Source organism: Haemaphysalis longicornis, unplaced genomic scaffold (assembly GCF_048455015.1).
Source record: "Haemaphysalis longicornis isolate Haplotype H1 unplaced genomic scaffold, Haemaphysalis longicornis Haplotype H1 scaffold_2, whole genome shotgun sequence".
Classification (NCBI taxonomy): Eukaryota; Metazoa; Arthropoda; class Arachnida; order Ixodida; family Ixodidae; genus Haemaphysalis; species Haemaphysalis longicornis.
Window position 1 is genome coordinate 106,092,252 of NW_027526295.1, and position 16,111 is coordinate 106,108,362.

General features: G+C 44.7%; 1 protein-coding gene across 1 annotated transcript in view; it reads right to left on the reverse strand.

The window, feature by feature from the left end:
• Wdr79 (Telomerase Cajal body protein 1 homolog) overlaps positions 1-16,111 on the reverse strand; it is a 43,050-nt gene that overhangs the window by 16,774 nt on the left and 10,165 nt on the right. The window contains exons 3-7 of the mRNA XM_077698106.1: positions 15,870-15,958; positions 8,492-8,582; positions 4,888-5,020; positions 3,461-3,547; positions 296-414 (exon numbers count right to left, since the gene is read on the reverse strand). Coding sequence (XP_077554232.1) covers positions 296-414; positions 3,461-3,547; positions 4,888-5,020; positions 8,492-8,582; positions 15,870-15,958 — 519 coding nt within the window. The remainder of the gene's footprint in view (positions 1-295; positions 415-3,460; positions 3,548-4,887; positions 5,021-8,491; positions 8,583-15,869; positions 15,959-16,111) is intronic.

Genomic DNA, 16,111 nt, shown 5'->3' on the forward strand with positions numbered 1-16,111 from the left:
TTGCAATTCTAGATAAAATACACAAGCAGAGGTAACTATGCCACTGCCCCGGGCCAAACAAGTGCACTTATTCATTTTTTTATTGTGTGAGGCACGCGTCTTGCACCGTGTGCAATGTGAATAAGCAGACGACGCGAGAGCGCCATCCACACTAGGGGGTGGTACATTCTGCTGCCACCAGGGGGCGACTGTGTTCAATGTCGGGGTGAATACTAGGTGTGAGTTTGCCCCATATTCACACGTTGCTGCTACCCCAGGATCAGAGCCCGAGGTGATGATGAGGGAAGCCACTCGCCTTCCTGCCCCCACTGTAGAGCCTCTGGCCATCTGGCGAGAAGGCCAGGTGGGTCACGCCGCCGTGGTGGCCAGCGAGGATGAACTGCATGGTGCCGTCCGACTTGTCGTACACCGCCACTGCACGACAATGCACGCAAGGTTGTACTGTAAGCACCCTTGCTTCGGCAAAAGATTGGCTGAACAGCTTGTATGAACGCCTTATCGCTGGTGGCAGTATCCTGTTCCAAGCACGTACAAGCCCGACACTTCTGGTGCAATACAGACCGTTAAATGCGTCGATATGCCGCAATACAGCTCTAAACTGACGTAAAAGATATACCCAAGTGCTCTTATTAATGAAAAGAATGTGCAGAATTGAGCTAAGAGAACATTTTACTGTAAAAAAAAGAAAAATCATGGGTCATTGCTAGCGCTCGAACCCGGTGCATTCATTCCAAAACCCACAACTCTACCCACAGGCTATTGAGACAGAACAGCGGAGCTTTTCTGGCGGTTGCATAAGAGAATAGAAGAGTGTTCCAAGCAAAGCACTAGATGGCGCAGATTGCACACCAGTGATTCCGGGATTGTACCCACAAGAAAACCGAACGTTACTCGCTAGTGAGGAGAAATGCCAAAGACAAAGATTAAGCTGACTACGCTTCGAGATTTTCGTAACAGAATTTTCAGAATGTGAATGGGCAGCATGATGGCCATGCTGCATGAACTCAAAGCAAAGAATGAACTGACAGGCTTTCCCACTTGTTCTCACTATGGCACAAGGGAAGGCCGAATCTTCCACAATTTTAAGAACAATTTTTGGTTTCAAGGAATACGTTATGCACACACAGCGTGTTGCACCATTAGCTTGGTCACTTTAAAACCTTCCTATTTTTTAAAGTATGTACCCAGTTGTTCGCACGCCACTTTCGCGTGAAGTTGCACATCGTGGTTCAATTTGTTTAATGCAAAGACTGGCAGCTGCACCGACCCAATTCGACATCAAATGACATTAATTTAAGCCCACGGCAGTCTTGTCCGCAGCGGCCATTGAACACGTCATAGAACGCTGACAGTATCTAGTATACCCAGAACAAAAACCTCCACCTCCTGCAAAGTGGTGTCGAGCACTTCACCGTGGAGTAGAGAGACAGATGCGTCTGCTGAAAACTAACCGTTGTGAGACGTAAAAATTGCAAGGCAGGCGGTAGAAGACAATACATTTGCTTGTCTCGTATGTAATTTAAGCATGTTTACTGCATGTCTCTTTTTCTTTTCCAGGTTCCCCACACCCATACCCTCCCTCACTCGCTAGAGGACCCAAACAAAACAATGGCTCAGAAAGTGCTGCATAGGACACAGGGCATGTCAGCTTCCTCAAAACTACAGAAATTTCGAGCATAACAGCCTTAAAAACAATTTACAAAAAAAAGGAAGAAAAAGCTGTCTGACAATTTAGATACTCCCTAATACGAAATCTGTGCACAGCGCTAACTGCAGCCTCCTCGGTCACGGCGCACAGCTGCTGCATCTCAGGAAGTGATCGCGTGATCAGTGAACGCACAGCGGTGCGTGCCACTCTGCCATTGTCTCGCAGCTTGTCGCCACCGCCAAGCATGTACAGTTGAACCTCGTTATAAGAGACATGGATGTAAGAGACAAATGGGTATAAGAGACACTATTCACCCACATGGTTGGCTGCCCTATCTTTCCCATTAAATTGACCTCTTTTATAACAGACCTTGGATGTAGAAGACAGTTGGTTATAAGGGACAAGTCATCCGTGAACTTTAATCAATACTCTCGCCTGTAACGCACATTTTAACCTCAGATGCAGTGCCACCAGTCACTAATTGCAGTTGCTTCCATTGTGGAAACACAGGTGGATGACAGACGCCTGCAGTCGCTATTTATTATAACTGCAGCAAACACACAGTGGTTCAGTCGGCTATGAAATGACGATGAGAAGTCCTGCCAATCGAAATGCAACTTTCAGAAGTGGTTGAAGCTTACTGCCATCCATTGGAGCGCGACCGCACATGCGGACTCTCCCACTCGCGTAGCTCCCAATCAAGAAGCATCGCAAATGTTGAGTCCTGCAAGCGTAATGAATAGCCTGAGCACACAGCGGAAGAAGCTGTGCACTCTGGCTATTCATCAGGCTTGTGAACTCAACATCTACGATTCATCTTCCACAAACAGTGAAAGGAAAAAAAAACTTGTAGAATTGGTTGTAAAAAACAGTAAATACAGTGATGAAGCAAACAAAGATTCAGAACTGTTTCATAAATTCTGGGGGCCAAACATAAATCAGAATGAATGAATGCATTCGCGTTCTTTTGAGCTTATTTTAGTCATATGGTGCCCACATTGAACTAGGGTCTAATTAGTAAGTGAAAGTATAGTTCCTTGCTTATAAGACACATCTCGTATAAAGGGGTCCAACTGTAATTGTAAATCGTGCTTGGTCCTCCCGCGCAAATGTCAGCAATGGCAAGCCTCTGCGTCGGCAGTGCAAACTGCATCACAGGAAGTGAACGCACATCATCATCGAGCGCATGCAGGCAGGTGCTGCTATGGTGTCATCTTGCAGCGCATCACCACCACCCAGCATGTCTCGCTGCATCCCCCTCACACTTTTACCATAGTTTCCTCCTCCATTTTTTTCCTCTCTTCGGTTCTCCCTTTGTCTGCTCCATAAAGACGCCAACACTGCTGTCGCTACAGTGCGCACTAAAATAAAAATACGAACAGGCGCATACCGTATTTTCGCATGTATAACCTGCCCCTGCATATAACCCGCACACCCACTTTCCGTCGACAAATGAAAAATATATATCCCCGCATATTTTATAGATAAAAGGATGGACCAAGCAACATTACACTATTGTTTATGCAAAAGAGCTTACCTAGCTGCCTACGTAACTAGATGACTTGCCGCACACATTTCTTCATTTGGTATATTGTTGAGCTGTGTGCGCGAAATAAGCACTGTCAATGGGATAACAGTGGCTTAGTCGCTATTACTGCTGCAGGGGCATCACGGCCCAACGCGCATCGCAGTGAAGCTGCACCAAAGGAAATACCTCACATATAATTCGCACCTCTTCTTCACCCCCGAAATTTTCGCAATTTAGGCGCGGGTTATACACGCGAAATAACGGTATGTTGGGCAGTGTGCTACCTGTCTTGCAGTAGGACCCGGCAGCATAGAGACCTTCTGGGCTGAAGGCAAAGCAGCTGATGATGCCCGGCTGCCCCATCCTCTTCACTGCAGTGGAAAGCAAGAGACAGCGTTGCTTGTCAAAGAAGAGAAGAGGGGTGATGGTAAAAAGACTAAAAGTGAAAGCTCCTCTCTTGTTCTTCCACATCTCAAGGCAACAACGATCAAGACGTCCCAATGGTCCGATTTACCATGCACCAGTGTGTTGCCACACAACTGTCCTTTGAATTGAACTCTCCTTGTTTATAAGAAAACAGCCTGATAAAGGTAACTGAGAACTTGATTGGGTATCAGGTGACAGAAAGCAGAGAATGTAGTACTGGAACAAATTGAAAAACTGAAGTGGTGTGAATACGCGCTACTGCTGTAAACAAAAACAAAGACAAGAAAAATGATGTCCCCAGAAATAAGGAAGTTACTGGGCATCTTCTACCAAATAGCGCAAATGCAATGATTTCACTGAAAACTAAATTTCGTTTATGTAGAAAGGATATTTCTACAACTTCTCGTGATGCACTCGCTAGGTGCCAAATTTAAGCAAGAAGCAGCAAATGATGCAGGTGATATGCCCTTGCAGGGACACCTCCACAATTTCACTGCATGTCCAGCAATACAAGGGGAGCATGGTAGAGATGAAGTAAAAAAAAACAGCACGCTTAAACTAAAAGGTTGTTTTTTCTGCATGAAAATGGGTGCATAGAAGATGTTCCTTGTGAAATGTTTGCTTGTCTTGCAGACAAACATGATTAGAGGCAGTGAAATATCTATTGCCACACATTTTGTTATTGTTTCATTCATGTTTCTGTTTTTGTGTGTGTTTGTGTGTGTTAGGCCCAGCATATCTAGCTCATCTCACACAAGGACGAAGTCTACACTTGATGTGACTACTCTAGATTTCCCAACTGCATTCCTGAATTGAATACAGGTATTTCTGGAGAACTGTGCAGTCTTGCAAATACTTGCAGAACAAGCAAAACTTAGTTTCATTGAGTGACCCCTAACTGTGTATGTCTATTTGTTTGACTGCTACCCCTCCATTTCCTCATTTGCGAGTTTATTTTTCAGTCCAAGTTCACTCCAATAAAAGTTGTTCAGACTAGACCAACATGTACAATAACAAATTTAGATTAACATTTAAATAAACAATTCTATTGAGACTCTTTGCTTCCTTAGTGCCCAGTGCACAGTTGGAACAACTGCTTTGTTCTGCCATCCAGTGACAGAACATTTACAACGGAGGGATCTAGACACAAAGACAGGGGCGGTGAAAAACTACACACTTTTATGATCAGGGGATTCACGACCCAGGTGCAATATGTGAAAGTCCACTTGCACCACTCACGTCAAAAAAGGAAGAACTAATGCCGTTTCCCCAAGCTCATCGTTACCGTTGGTCGGTCGCTCCTGAAAGCACCTCCCAGGCCTGTGCACGTCAAACACCCGGACCATCTTGTTGAAGCCACAGTACAGCTTCTCCCCCAGGTCATCAAACGCAATGCTGTGTGCCGACACGGGTTCATCCTGCACAGTTCCGGATCAGAGTTGGAGCCCACCAACATGCTGCCACAGATTTTTGGCCCCTTGATGAGTGAATTAAACATGAATGAATGCAGCCTGCTTTTGGGAGGAACCAAGCATCATGCCCGCATACAAACGCCACTAAGAGAGAGCAGCCTCAATCTATTGCGCATCACTTCATAACAGAAGTGGAGGATCGCTGCTGGAATTATACAGCTAACACATTCAATGGAAACCATGGAGTTAGGTGGTCATTTAAAACACACTCCGGGTTCACTTACTACCAACAGAAGGGCCTGCAGTTCAGAAAGGTTGACTAAAAAATTATTCAAACTCAACTCTCTGTAGCACAGATGCTGCATTTTCCAAAACCAGGCTCCATCTACTACCTGATGTGATGCGTAAAAAAAAAAATGTATAGATTCCCACGGGTATGAGCTGTGTTAAAAAGACCTTGACTTAAGCACTGGGCACGCTCTTACTGCTGCAACTACAGTGTTCTCTTGTTACAAGAGACAGTCAAGGGACCCGGAAAATGTGTCTCTTGTAACCAAGGTCTCTTGTGCGCAATGTTGCTAACATGTCAAACATAGGAAAACCAACCAAACCATCTTCATTAAAATTTCCCTTATAACCAAGTGTCTAATGTAACAGCGTCTCTTGTAACGAGGTTTTACTGTATGAAAACACAAACCAAAGTTGGTGCAGCCACAAATGGACACGACCACGTCATGTCACCACCTGGCAACACTACATCCCTTTTGTCGTGTTAGTCTCCAAAGTACTTGTTTGAAATAAGAAACATCCCTACACTCCAGCTTGATTACTTCTGAAGGAGAATTAAACAGCAATATCAGCTAACCTTTGAATTTTTGTACCGCTTGTTGTGATTAAGTAAGCTGAATCCTCCCTTACAGAGGTCCGCTCTTTATTACCTCCTGATTAAAACATGGTGCACACCTCCTCAGACCTTAATTTGATTTGTACCGCGTGTAATAACACTTTTGTTTAGACCCATAAAAAGGCATGCATATGTTAGTGGAATGCACAGCTTATTAAAAGGCAAATATTTTCGTAGCCATTGCTTGGGTATGGTACTAATTACTAAATGTTGGCCACACACCACCTGAGCCCAGATGAAGTTTCTAAACTTCCCATAGGCGCACTTCCTATCTTCACCGCTCCGTGTGACCAATAACCCCACAATCCCTAATCCCATTTTTGGAGAAGCTGAAGTTTTATCCATCCATACAACCCTGTAGGCCCTATGCACCAAAAAGCAACCCAGGGTTGGCCCCCTACATTGGCGGCAAACAGAGGTGACTGGATTGGTCTGCCATCTGTCGAAAGAAAGTTAAATCAGCATTCGGCCAAATACGCCGCTTCTGCTAGCTAAAAAAAAATGCCACCAAAACATTCAAAAACATCCTAATACTACGATGTTTCCCGATTTGAAAAGCAACTATTATTAAATGACTTGTGTTATTAAAAATAAATGTTTGCCAAAGTTCAGTTTTTGTCCCCCACATGCCAGGTCAATACGTTTGTTCTTCATCTACTACACGCAAAGATGCTCACGTGACCTGGATTCTGAAGCAAAGTTATACAGCTGGCATGCATTGAGGAATCCTGATTGCAGCAGGACACACCAACATTAGCCCTTAAATGGTGACAACACCGCAAGTAAACAAGTCCATTTGAATGCAGACTAAGGTCCATGCGTATCCAAAGCAAAGCAATTGTTGATACCTTGGCTTAAAGTGACATGCTGTATAGATGGCGCTTCATTTTAGCGCAATGGCACAGCTTGTATTATGACAAAAAAGCAATAGCAGTGGACACCAAAAGCGGCATTGTTTAAGCTTCCTGGATTACAGCCTACCTTAGCAATGCCTAAAGGGGCCCTGAAACAGGTATTACTGGCATATTTCAAAAAATGCTTTGGGCATAAAACAGCATCACCCAAGCTGTCCCCTTGTGCAAGCACTTCTCAAATGGGTGCAAAATCACTGTAGTTCGCAATGATCAAAAATTGCCTCAGTGTGAAGGCAAATATCGCTGTGTAGTGCGTGGCTCCAACAACACTTTCCCATGGCACAATTTTGCATCGAGGGCCATTTGCTCTTCGCGCACACCGGGATTCAATTTCTGCCAATGGCAGCTTTCAGTACTATAGTTTCACCCGTATAACTTGCACTGATAATAGACCAATCTCGAGTGCAAAGTTGCAGCACAGGTAATATGCATACTTTTACCCTCACTGCAATGTGCGCCGCCCTGTGATGCATGCATTATCGCTGGCGGTCATTGCAATCTTCCTCTTGATTTATTCCAGCTGGCTTCATGTCAAAAGCAAGAATTGGCTGCCAATTACGGTACTCCCTAATGTGAAATTTGAGCGCACGGCAAACTGCAGTCTTCTTTGTGACAGTGGATAGCTGCTGCGTCTCAGGAAGTGACCGCGTCATCAGCAAACGCACGACGGTGCACGCTACTGTGTCATTATTTTGCAATACGTTGCCGCCACCGAGCATGTCCCCCGCAGCCTTGGCATACCGCCCTCCCCCTCACACTTTTGCCATACTTCCCTCCTCCACTTACCAGCTCGCTCTATCTTTTACGCCATCTGCATTTGCTTGGTTGCAATGAGGCCAACAGCGATGCGAAAGCACAGAAGTGGGCGCTGAAGAGCTGTGCTCTAAAATAAGCAAGTTTTACTGTTCAACCTCAAAACAGCACTGTTCTATCTTTATAATGGTTGCGATTTGAAAATGAAATGCTGTCTGCCACATTGGATCTTGACAATCTAGCAGCTGTGTAGAAGTAATCAGCTCCATAGGCGTGCCTAGCAGTACAGTAAAAATTTATTTCTGCTGCATTAAACCCCCCCTTCTAGCCCCCATTATCTCCCATTATTTGAGCCTTTATGCAGAGGTAAAAGGAAAAGTTAGAGAGCCACTGGCCTCCTCGTTATCTGAATAAGCACGATGTAATTACACGGTACCTCTTTTCGTGTGAGCATAGAAAAGTTGCATTTGGCAGTCAATGGTGTGCACAACATGCGGATAAATTTTTTTTCCTTCTCTAACGACCCATGGGGTGCAGGTTGCACTTGTGAAAGTAAGGTACGTATGCATAACACCCGTGTGGTGCTTTACGAAAGGCAAAAGAACCATGCCGCAACTTCTTCAGCAAATTTACAAGTTCCATGTTGTGTGCAGATGTGTAGCACTTGGCTTGGACATTCAAGGCCCCCAACACTTCCCAAACGTAGTTCATCTTTTACGAAACCTGTTTCTGACACTGTACACACAAATATACCCTTGATTGTTTTCGGGCCAGCAGAAAGCATGGACACTGTTTTTAATATTTACCGCAGCAAAATCACCTAAGCTGCAGAAGTTCATACAATGCCTTTGCCAACCTCCAAGGATGCACCAGAGAAAATACTTTTGTGGTATACTTGGCTCGTACCATGTGGTTGTATGGCCTGTAGGAGCACCGCAACTCCGCTGTGTAGGCGTCCCAGAGGTGCACAGGATTTCCAGCACTTGTGCTCGCAAAGCTGCAAAATTGACGGAATGGCCGCAGTGGAGGCCAAACACAACTTAAGCCACTTGCAGGTTCATATGTGCACCGCCTATGGGTATGCCTGAAGGTCAAGCACAAGCGCTGCTAGCGAGCCAAATAATTACAAAAAAAAAAGAATTAGCAGGCGAAGTTCTTCACTGTCCGCACTCCTCAGCAACTTCTTTTTCCCAATTAAAGGGGTCCTGAAACACGTTGCTAACATGGTTGGTAAACTCTCACAATTGTGAGGTCACGTGCTCGCTACTAAGTTCGCCAATCCCTTCCTTGTGCCCATTTTGAATCCTAGCTGCCCCTCGTTCCACCCTCACTTGTTTTTCATCACTTCTGCATATCACAGAGCAGCGATCCCTGCTATTACCTTTCATTTGTTTTGGTAATTCCAAGCATCATCCTTTCATTGTTCGTGTTGCCTGCAGCTTGCTTATGCGCTATCATGTCCACCTAGCTTATGGCTTTTTAGGGCGTCTTATCCCACGCTTTTCCGCAAGGCACGCGTGCATCGTGTGATGGAACTGTGTGGGCTGATGCGGTCCGTACAGGTCACACTAATGCGCGTGCTGATGCATTCACTGAAACCATCTTTACACTGCTTTGTACTAGTTGTGTTTCTCCATGAAAGTTAAATGGGCTCAATCACACAGACAGATTTTTACCCGCGCCACATGTACACGAAAAATGACATTAAGTGTCTAAGGCCTTAAGACACCGAATGACATTATTTTGGGCGGGCCGTACTACACGCGAAAACGCAAAGGCATTAAATGTGTGAGGCACGATGGTGATAACCACCAGAAAAGGGAAATGCACTCGTATTTTGGTATTTTAGAAGTTTTTTAACGTAGAGAAAAACGTTTTACAAGGGTTAGAAATGTGTTTTTGTGAAAGAAAACGTTATGAAAAACAGTGTTTTTTTTTTAAAAATGGTGTAAGCCGTTTCTAAAAGTGGCTTCGGCAGCTACATGTCGTCGCCTGCCAGCAGTAGCCAAATCCGAAATATTCAAAACAACAAGCAACATGACATTCTGCTTTTTGCCGCTGTTTTAGTGAACTTCATTTACAGAACTTCGCCACCGAGACGGCACAAAAAATCGCCTTTATTTTGAAGTTCAGCTACGTTTTCACGTCGATACTAGAGTTTCGTTATTTTCATCTGGCGCTCATCGCGTTCGAGAGTAGGCAGACTTAAGATGTCCGTGAAGGCGAATGAGTTGGGCGGAAGTCCTTGAACTAAAAATGGCATTCGTGCGAATGGCATTAGATTCTTGCGTGTAGCAGCAAATTAATGGCCTTAAAACTTAAGGCATTAAGCATTTAACTCTTTCGCTACCGCGCCTATCAAAATCGATCAATTTGATCGATACTTTTGGGAGCGCCTTTTCATAGCGTTCCAGGCGTTTCTCGAACAAGTAAAGCTGTTCGGAGTTAGATCAGAAAATGGCCTTTCAAAATCAGTTTTGTTTTCATTTTTGCAATGGAAACGTGATTTTTGACACGCTTTTGAATCACCTTGTTGTGGAAAAGGGGCGTGGTCATCGCGCCTCAAGGCTACCAATGAAGAATGCGTGCAACTCGTAATTACTCTGCACCAGCGCTTGTTTTTTGCTATCAGGGCGTGAATGGGGAACTAGCAAACGATTTTCAATCGTCAGGTTCACGCTCTGACAGTAATAATCCCAGAAATCGGCTGAAAATGTCAAGCAGTGCCTGGTTGCAAAGCTACTTTATGATTTTAGGCAGTTTTATTGCCTTTGCGCAAGTTGTCCTAAGTACTCTGGTAGTTCTACTTACCCCAGGACCATTCCCAAACAGTTTACAACAGTTTCGGTTTCATTTCTGCATCGCGAAATTCATATTTAGCGCAACTACGCAGTTACCCAACTTCAAGGCTAACTGCCATGGCGCCTGAAGCGTCCGCGACTGATCCTCGAACAAAGCACGCCGCTCCTCATTTCCCCCCACCCTAACCCGATTTCTGCGATAAGAACTTCAGATGCAAGTCAAAAGGTCACACCCAGTCGCCAGATATCTGTTCCGCCGAGGACAGCGCTTCAAACCGGCCTTACACTGCCAGCTGTTCGCCTTCCAGTTTCGTTTTCATGCGAGGGTATATCCGGGTGTCTAATGTTGCTGCTTAGTTGAACTGTCTATTCGGACGGAGTCTCTGATAAGTTTTTGTACTGTTTCATTTGAAAAATGTTAGGTGGCGCTGCAATAGAGGAGGCTCGTTGTGCTGATCTTTTTTAGCGCGCGACTGCTACTCGGCCAAAGATCGCAGGGGACGATTCTAGCTCATCGTACCTCATTTTTGCGAGCAAGGCTACAATTGCGAGTAAGAAGATGATAATAAAGCTCAGCTTTATGTTTTGAGAGATAACTGACCGTGAACGACAACAAACATCAGCCACGGCGTTCCGTTTTCAACTTCATGCATGTTTTTTTCTGCATCACGTGCTTGTCCCAAATATTGTGCTCGCTGTAAATGCAAAGTCAGCCATTGACAAGATGTTTTTACGTTATGTGGGGGCAAATTGGTGCCTCTGATAACGTCAAACCGCCAGATTTATTCCAAGGAACCACCCAAAATTGCACAGTTTGAATTAGAGGTTGGGCTTCACCGCATGACACGAGCACCGTGCGTGCTAACATTTTTTTTTTTATATCTGAAAAACTGTTCCGCGCAAGTCGACATTTTTTTTAGGGTGTGTTTTTGAAATGTTTCCCTGCAAAATGTATATTCTAATTTTTTTCTACTACCGGTGGTTTGATATACACAACTCCTTTTTTATCATTTTTTTCGACAACTTGACAAAACTTTTGATTTTGATATTTTTTTTCACAACTATGATATATGAAAACCTTTAAAAAACTGGTGTTATTGGAAAGGCCGTTACATAATCTGCATTTTGTGCTCCTGCAATTAGTGCCTAAATAATTTTTTTGCAGAAAAAAAAATGTTTTCTTGGACCCCCCAAAATTGGTCAATTTTCTGCGGTAGCGAAAGAGTTAATGTCATTTTTCATGCACGTGTGGCACGGCTACTATAAATCCAGGAACAGGCATGGGCAGCTACCTCCGTTTTTCTTCTGCCTATCCTAAACATATTTCAGAAACGATATGCTGATTGAAATCTACGTCTATATCACATGGCACTGGAGCGAAGCACAGGAATGCCAAAGTTGAGCTGAAGCACTCCTATCACGTGTTGGTTCCTGTTCACGTCACAACATCTGAAGAGAAATTTAAGGAGAGAGGCATCCGTCACACTTATGCAAAGTAACCCTAGGCTTTTTTACGTGGTGCATTTAGTGCCATGAGAATTCCCCTATATTTCTTGTGTCTGTTCTGCTTTTATCTTGCTCTCAGGGGTGAGACAGCCCAAAGAGATTTGGGAGCAGTTTTCGGAGCAGCAAAATTTTGATTTTGGAGCAGAAGAATCTTGATTTGGAGCAGGTAGGGAAATTTAATACATCGTCTTGTGAGCTTAAAATATTATAATTAGAGCAATTTGAAAGGTCAAGTACACATTCCAATATCAGTTTTGAATACACAGAACACTGAAACAGCCTTACGTGAAAGAATTTTTTAAGAGTATCACAAAGTTTTAACTGCACTACCTTTTTCTTAACTAGTGATATTGTGTTGCGGATGTACGCAACACTGACAACTAAATTGCCGTTAACATTATCAAATTTAAGAGCTCTGCAATTCTGGCGGTTTTTTTTACCGCTTCAATGCTAAATTTATTATTTTTGTAATCTCAGGCTGCGTTGTACGAACGAGTGTAGTCACGGCAACTGTTGAGCAACTTCGAGATAACGGTCGCATAGCCCATTCAGCCTACCCGTTGCAGTCCGTGGGGCGCACGTCCACCCCGGTGATCATTTGAGTAGCGTTACTGTTTAGCCACCTAGATTTGGGCATTAAATTTCACTTCGCATACATCCAGTGTGATTAGTCGCGTGCTATGGCAACTATGCAGTCCTGCAGCTATTGGGCGCTGCCTGGACAGGTCACGGCGCCGCAGCGCAGCCCGCAACTTTCGTGCCGACCGTTCCCTCCCGGACCGAGGCTCGCGATCGCGCTTCGAAGCTCGGCAACACCTCCGCATTTTATAACACGACAACCAGCCAAAAAGTTGAATTCACGAACACGATTATAGACGCACGCACCGCGTTTCGCACTCAAGGACATACCGTGCCGAAGTCATAGGCCCCACATTTCAAAACTTTTTTACGAGCCGCGCAACTTCTCGTAATGTCGCACCAATCTCAAACCATATCCCCGCGTTAACGTCACTGTTCAGGGCCACAATTGATAGCATGACAGACTGGAACCCAACTGATAGCGTAAAATAAACCAGCGAAAATATCGGCGATGCGCAGTGAGCGCGTGAAGTAGGCAGTAGCAGGCAGGTCAGGCGGCGGCCATGTTTGTATCCACAGCGATGCCTAATCGGGAAGGCCGTTTCAGCGAACCCGGACAGAAAGCCAATCGTGTTTTAGAAGCTATCGTTTGCTTCATTCCAGTCTTTCTATTTTTGCCATTTCTGTGTTTGCAATTGACTGACAATAAAAGCGGTCACCGGGATGCGGGAGGCTTTCGTCCCCTCCGAAACTGACATGAGCATCAAAATCCGTGCCTTTCAGGCTCTTCTGGAGCAGTTTGGCGCAATTTTCACAATTTTCATGCTTTTGGAGCAGCTTGGCGCAGAAAAATGGAATTGTATCAAAAATGCGCAATATGCGCAGCTGTCTCACCCCTGTGCTCTCCTTGACGGTGCTTTTCAAAAACCCCAGACAGCATTCCAGTAGGCATTGCTGTAATACACAGATGCAAGGTGGAGAGCCTTGCAAAGTCAGGCAAAGTAGCTGTATGGTGGGTTTGACAGCTGCAGGCAAGTGCACTGCTACAAAGATATATTTCCAGGGGCAATATAAGTGGATTTATATTGATTCGCGCACGATGCTTTATAGATGGATGCACGATTTTCTGTAGAAGAAAGAGGCTTTTCTAAGCTATCTCCTTCCAGGAAGAAAGGGGCTTTCTGAAACCTGGGTTTTTTTTTTTTTTTTGAAGAATATGCAAAGACATCTACCAACACATGTCACTCACCTGCTCCCAGACTGTTTTTTTTTAGAAATGTTTCCTATTTCTGTGTCTTTTTTTTTAAATTTGATACTTTGCGCTCTTCCTTCTTGTTCTCACAGTTATGGAAAGATGTTGTGTTATAAAAAAATGAAAACTTCCCACAGCCTTGCAAGGCTAACTTATACGGAGTGCCACCACAACAAATGAGCATCTTTAAAAGCAATTTTCATTTACAAACAGCTAAATCTTTTGTGCTGAGCTTTAACACAAAGGTCGAAATTTATGGCCTATTTTTCTTAAAAATAATGCACGCAGCTTGAGTGCCCTGGTTTTTTAGCAATCCTTTAAAAACCAGCTTTTGCTATGGAAGAAAAGCTGGCTGTAATAGTATTTTTTTTTCTGAGCATATATGAGTAAAAAAAAAAAAAAAGCAGCTTCCTGCACCCCCAATGAAAACAAGTTATTCTAAAATTGTGAAAAAAAAAAAAGCTAAGGCGAAACAGTTTCTTGCAGTAACGGGTAAAACAGACCACAAAAAGTGACAAAGTCTTTTTTTTTGTGTCACCTTTTTTTTAAAAGATGCTCACTTATTGTTGCAGCAGCCCCTATTAAAGGGACCCTGCAACACTTGCCATCGACTACGAGTAATGTATTTTGGGATAAAGTCTATTGTCCCAGAAATCTCCTCCCGCAAGAATTATGAAAATCCGTTCACAATTAACGAAACTACGCGCGATGAGAAATCGCGCATAATCGTTCCCTCTCAACTCGACCGCGGGCAACGCGACGAAAGCTGCGCACTCTCTCCCGGAGAGGGGGGCGGCTCGCGGCGTTCTCTTCGGCGGCCTTCGATATATCACATGCCGGGGAGTTTTCTCCTTTTCTCCGCAACGCGGAGGGGCCTATTTCCGGTCTAGTGCCACAAAAAAGCAGGCATGGGTGCCTGCTCGCCAGTGCGCGCTCGGGCTGGTAGGGCGTTTTTGAAGCAATAAACGTTTGTAGCCGAGTGGTCCCGTTGAAAGGGAAGTATTGAGCTCATCACTCAAACTCCGCGCGCACTCAAAACACAAAAGAAACGGCAAAACTGTGCCTACAGGTTCAGGCATAGAAGAGGTTCGTACACAGCGATGACGACGACGGAAATGGGAGAATCTACCCGCGAAGTTGACCAGTGACAGCCGATCGGGCAGCCATGGCCTATGTGACGTCCCTCGGGCCATGCATAATGAGGACAACTGAAGAGAGAGCGGTTTGTTTTTCCGCGTCTTTCACATCGATTTGCGCGCTCACCGCTTCACGTACACGTGTAATATTTGGCTCAGGTATTCCTGGCAGTGCAATCTAAACGTTGCGCAGGTTTACTTGCACTGCTCAAAGAGTGTTGCAGGGTCCCTTTAAAGGAGCCATGAAGACAAAATACAAGTTGGTTTTGTTAGAAAGACTGCTTAGTCCCGATAACAATGATACCAATATCATCGCAATCTTCGAACACATAACGGAGATATTAAAGAAAACGTGTGAAGCAGTCGCGACCCCCTAGCCAATTTCCCGCAACTTTTCTATGACGTCACGGAACCTTGCTTGTGCGATTGGCGGCCGCCTAACTGACCTGTCGTGACGACACATGACTGGACGTCTGTAACGGGACCTCTAGTTCCAATTGACCGCATCACTTGAATGCCAACGTGTAGTTAACGCACTGAAAATTATGTTTTATCGCTGGCCCGCATGACATCATTCTTGCTCATAACACATCACTGTGGCGCAAAATTTGAAAGTTTTTAATACTTCTTGCTTTTTTCCCTTTGAAAAAACATCTTTTGTGGCTGTGATGGAGCTGAGTGAAATACTGAATCCTAGTTCTTTCAAATTAAACGAAGTTGTATTTTCGCCTTCACCATGAAGCGGTACTATATTTCCACACTTCAAAGTGGGTGGGCCCTAGCCAAAGCTCATTTTGATCCCTTCTTAGTGAAACCAGGGAAGCAAATACACACGCTGCCTCTCTACGATGATTCGTGACTGCAGCAAACCATCATTCCTTTCTTTGTTTCCCAGGGCTAAAAATAGGGTACCATCACAATAGGGCACCATCACATCCACGTTCCGCTGCAGATGCATCTAGAAGACAAGCCTGATGAGAGTCACATGTGCTGCCAGCAGAGAGACGTACCAGCAGGTCGCTGGGTCAGCAGAGCTCATGCCAGGGAACCACGCATAGTCGTAGATGAGGCCACTTTCGGTGCACTGGAGCACTGGCACCTGCAAATGGGGCAAGCGCCTCTTGAATGTCACTTGAATAGGGGTGTACCAATACTGAATGCCAGCAATATTGCTTCACAAACATAACTGCCAACAAGCCCACATTGACACTCTGACATGAATACCACTGTCAGTCAATTCGAGTTAACAAAC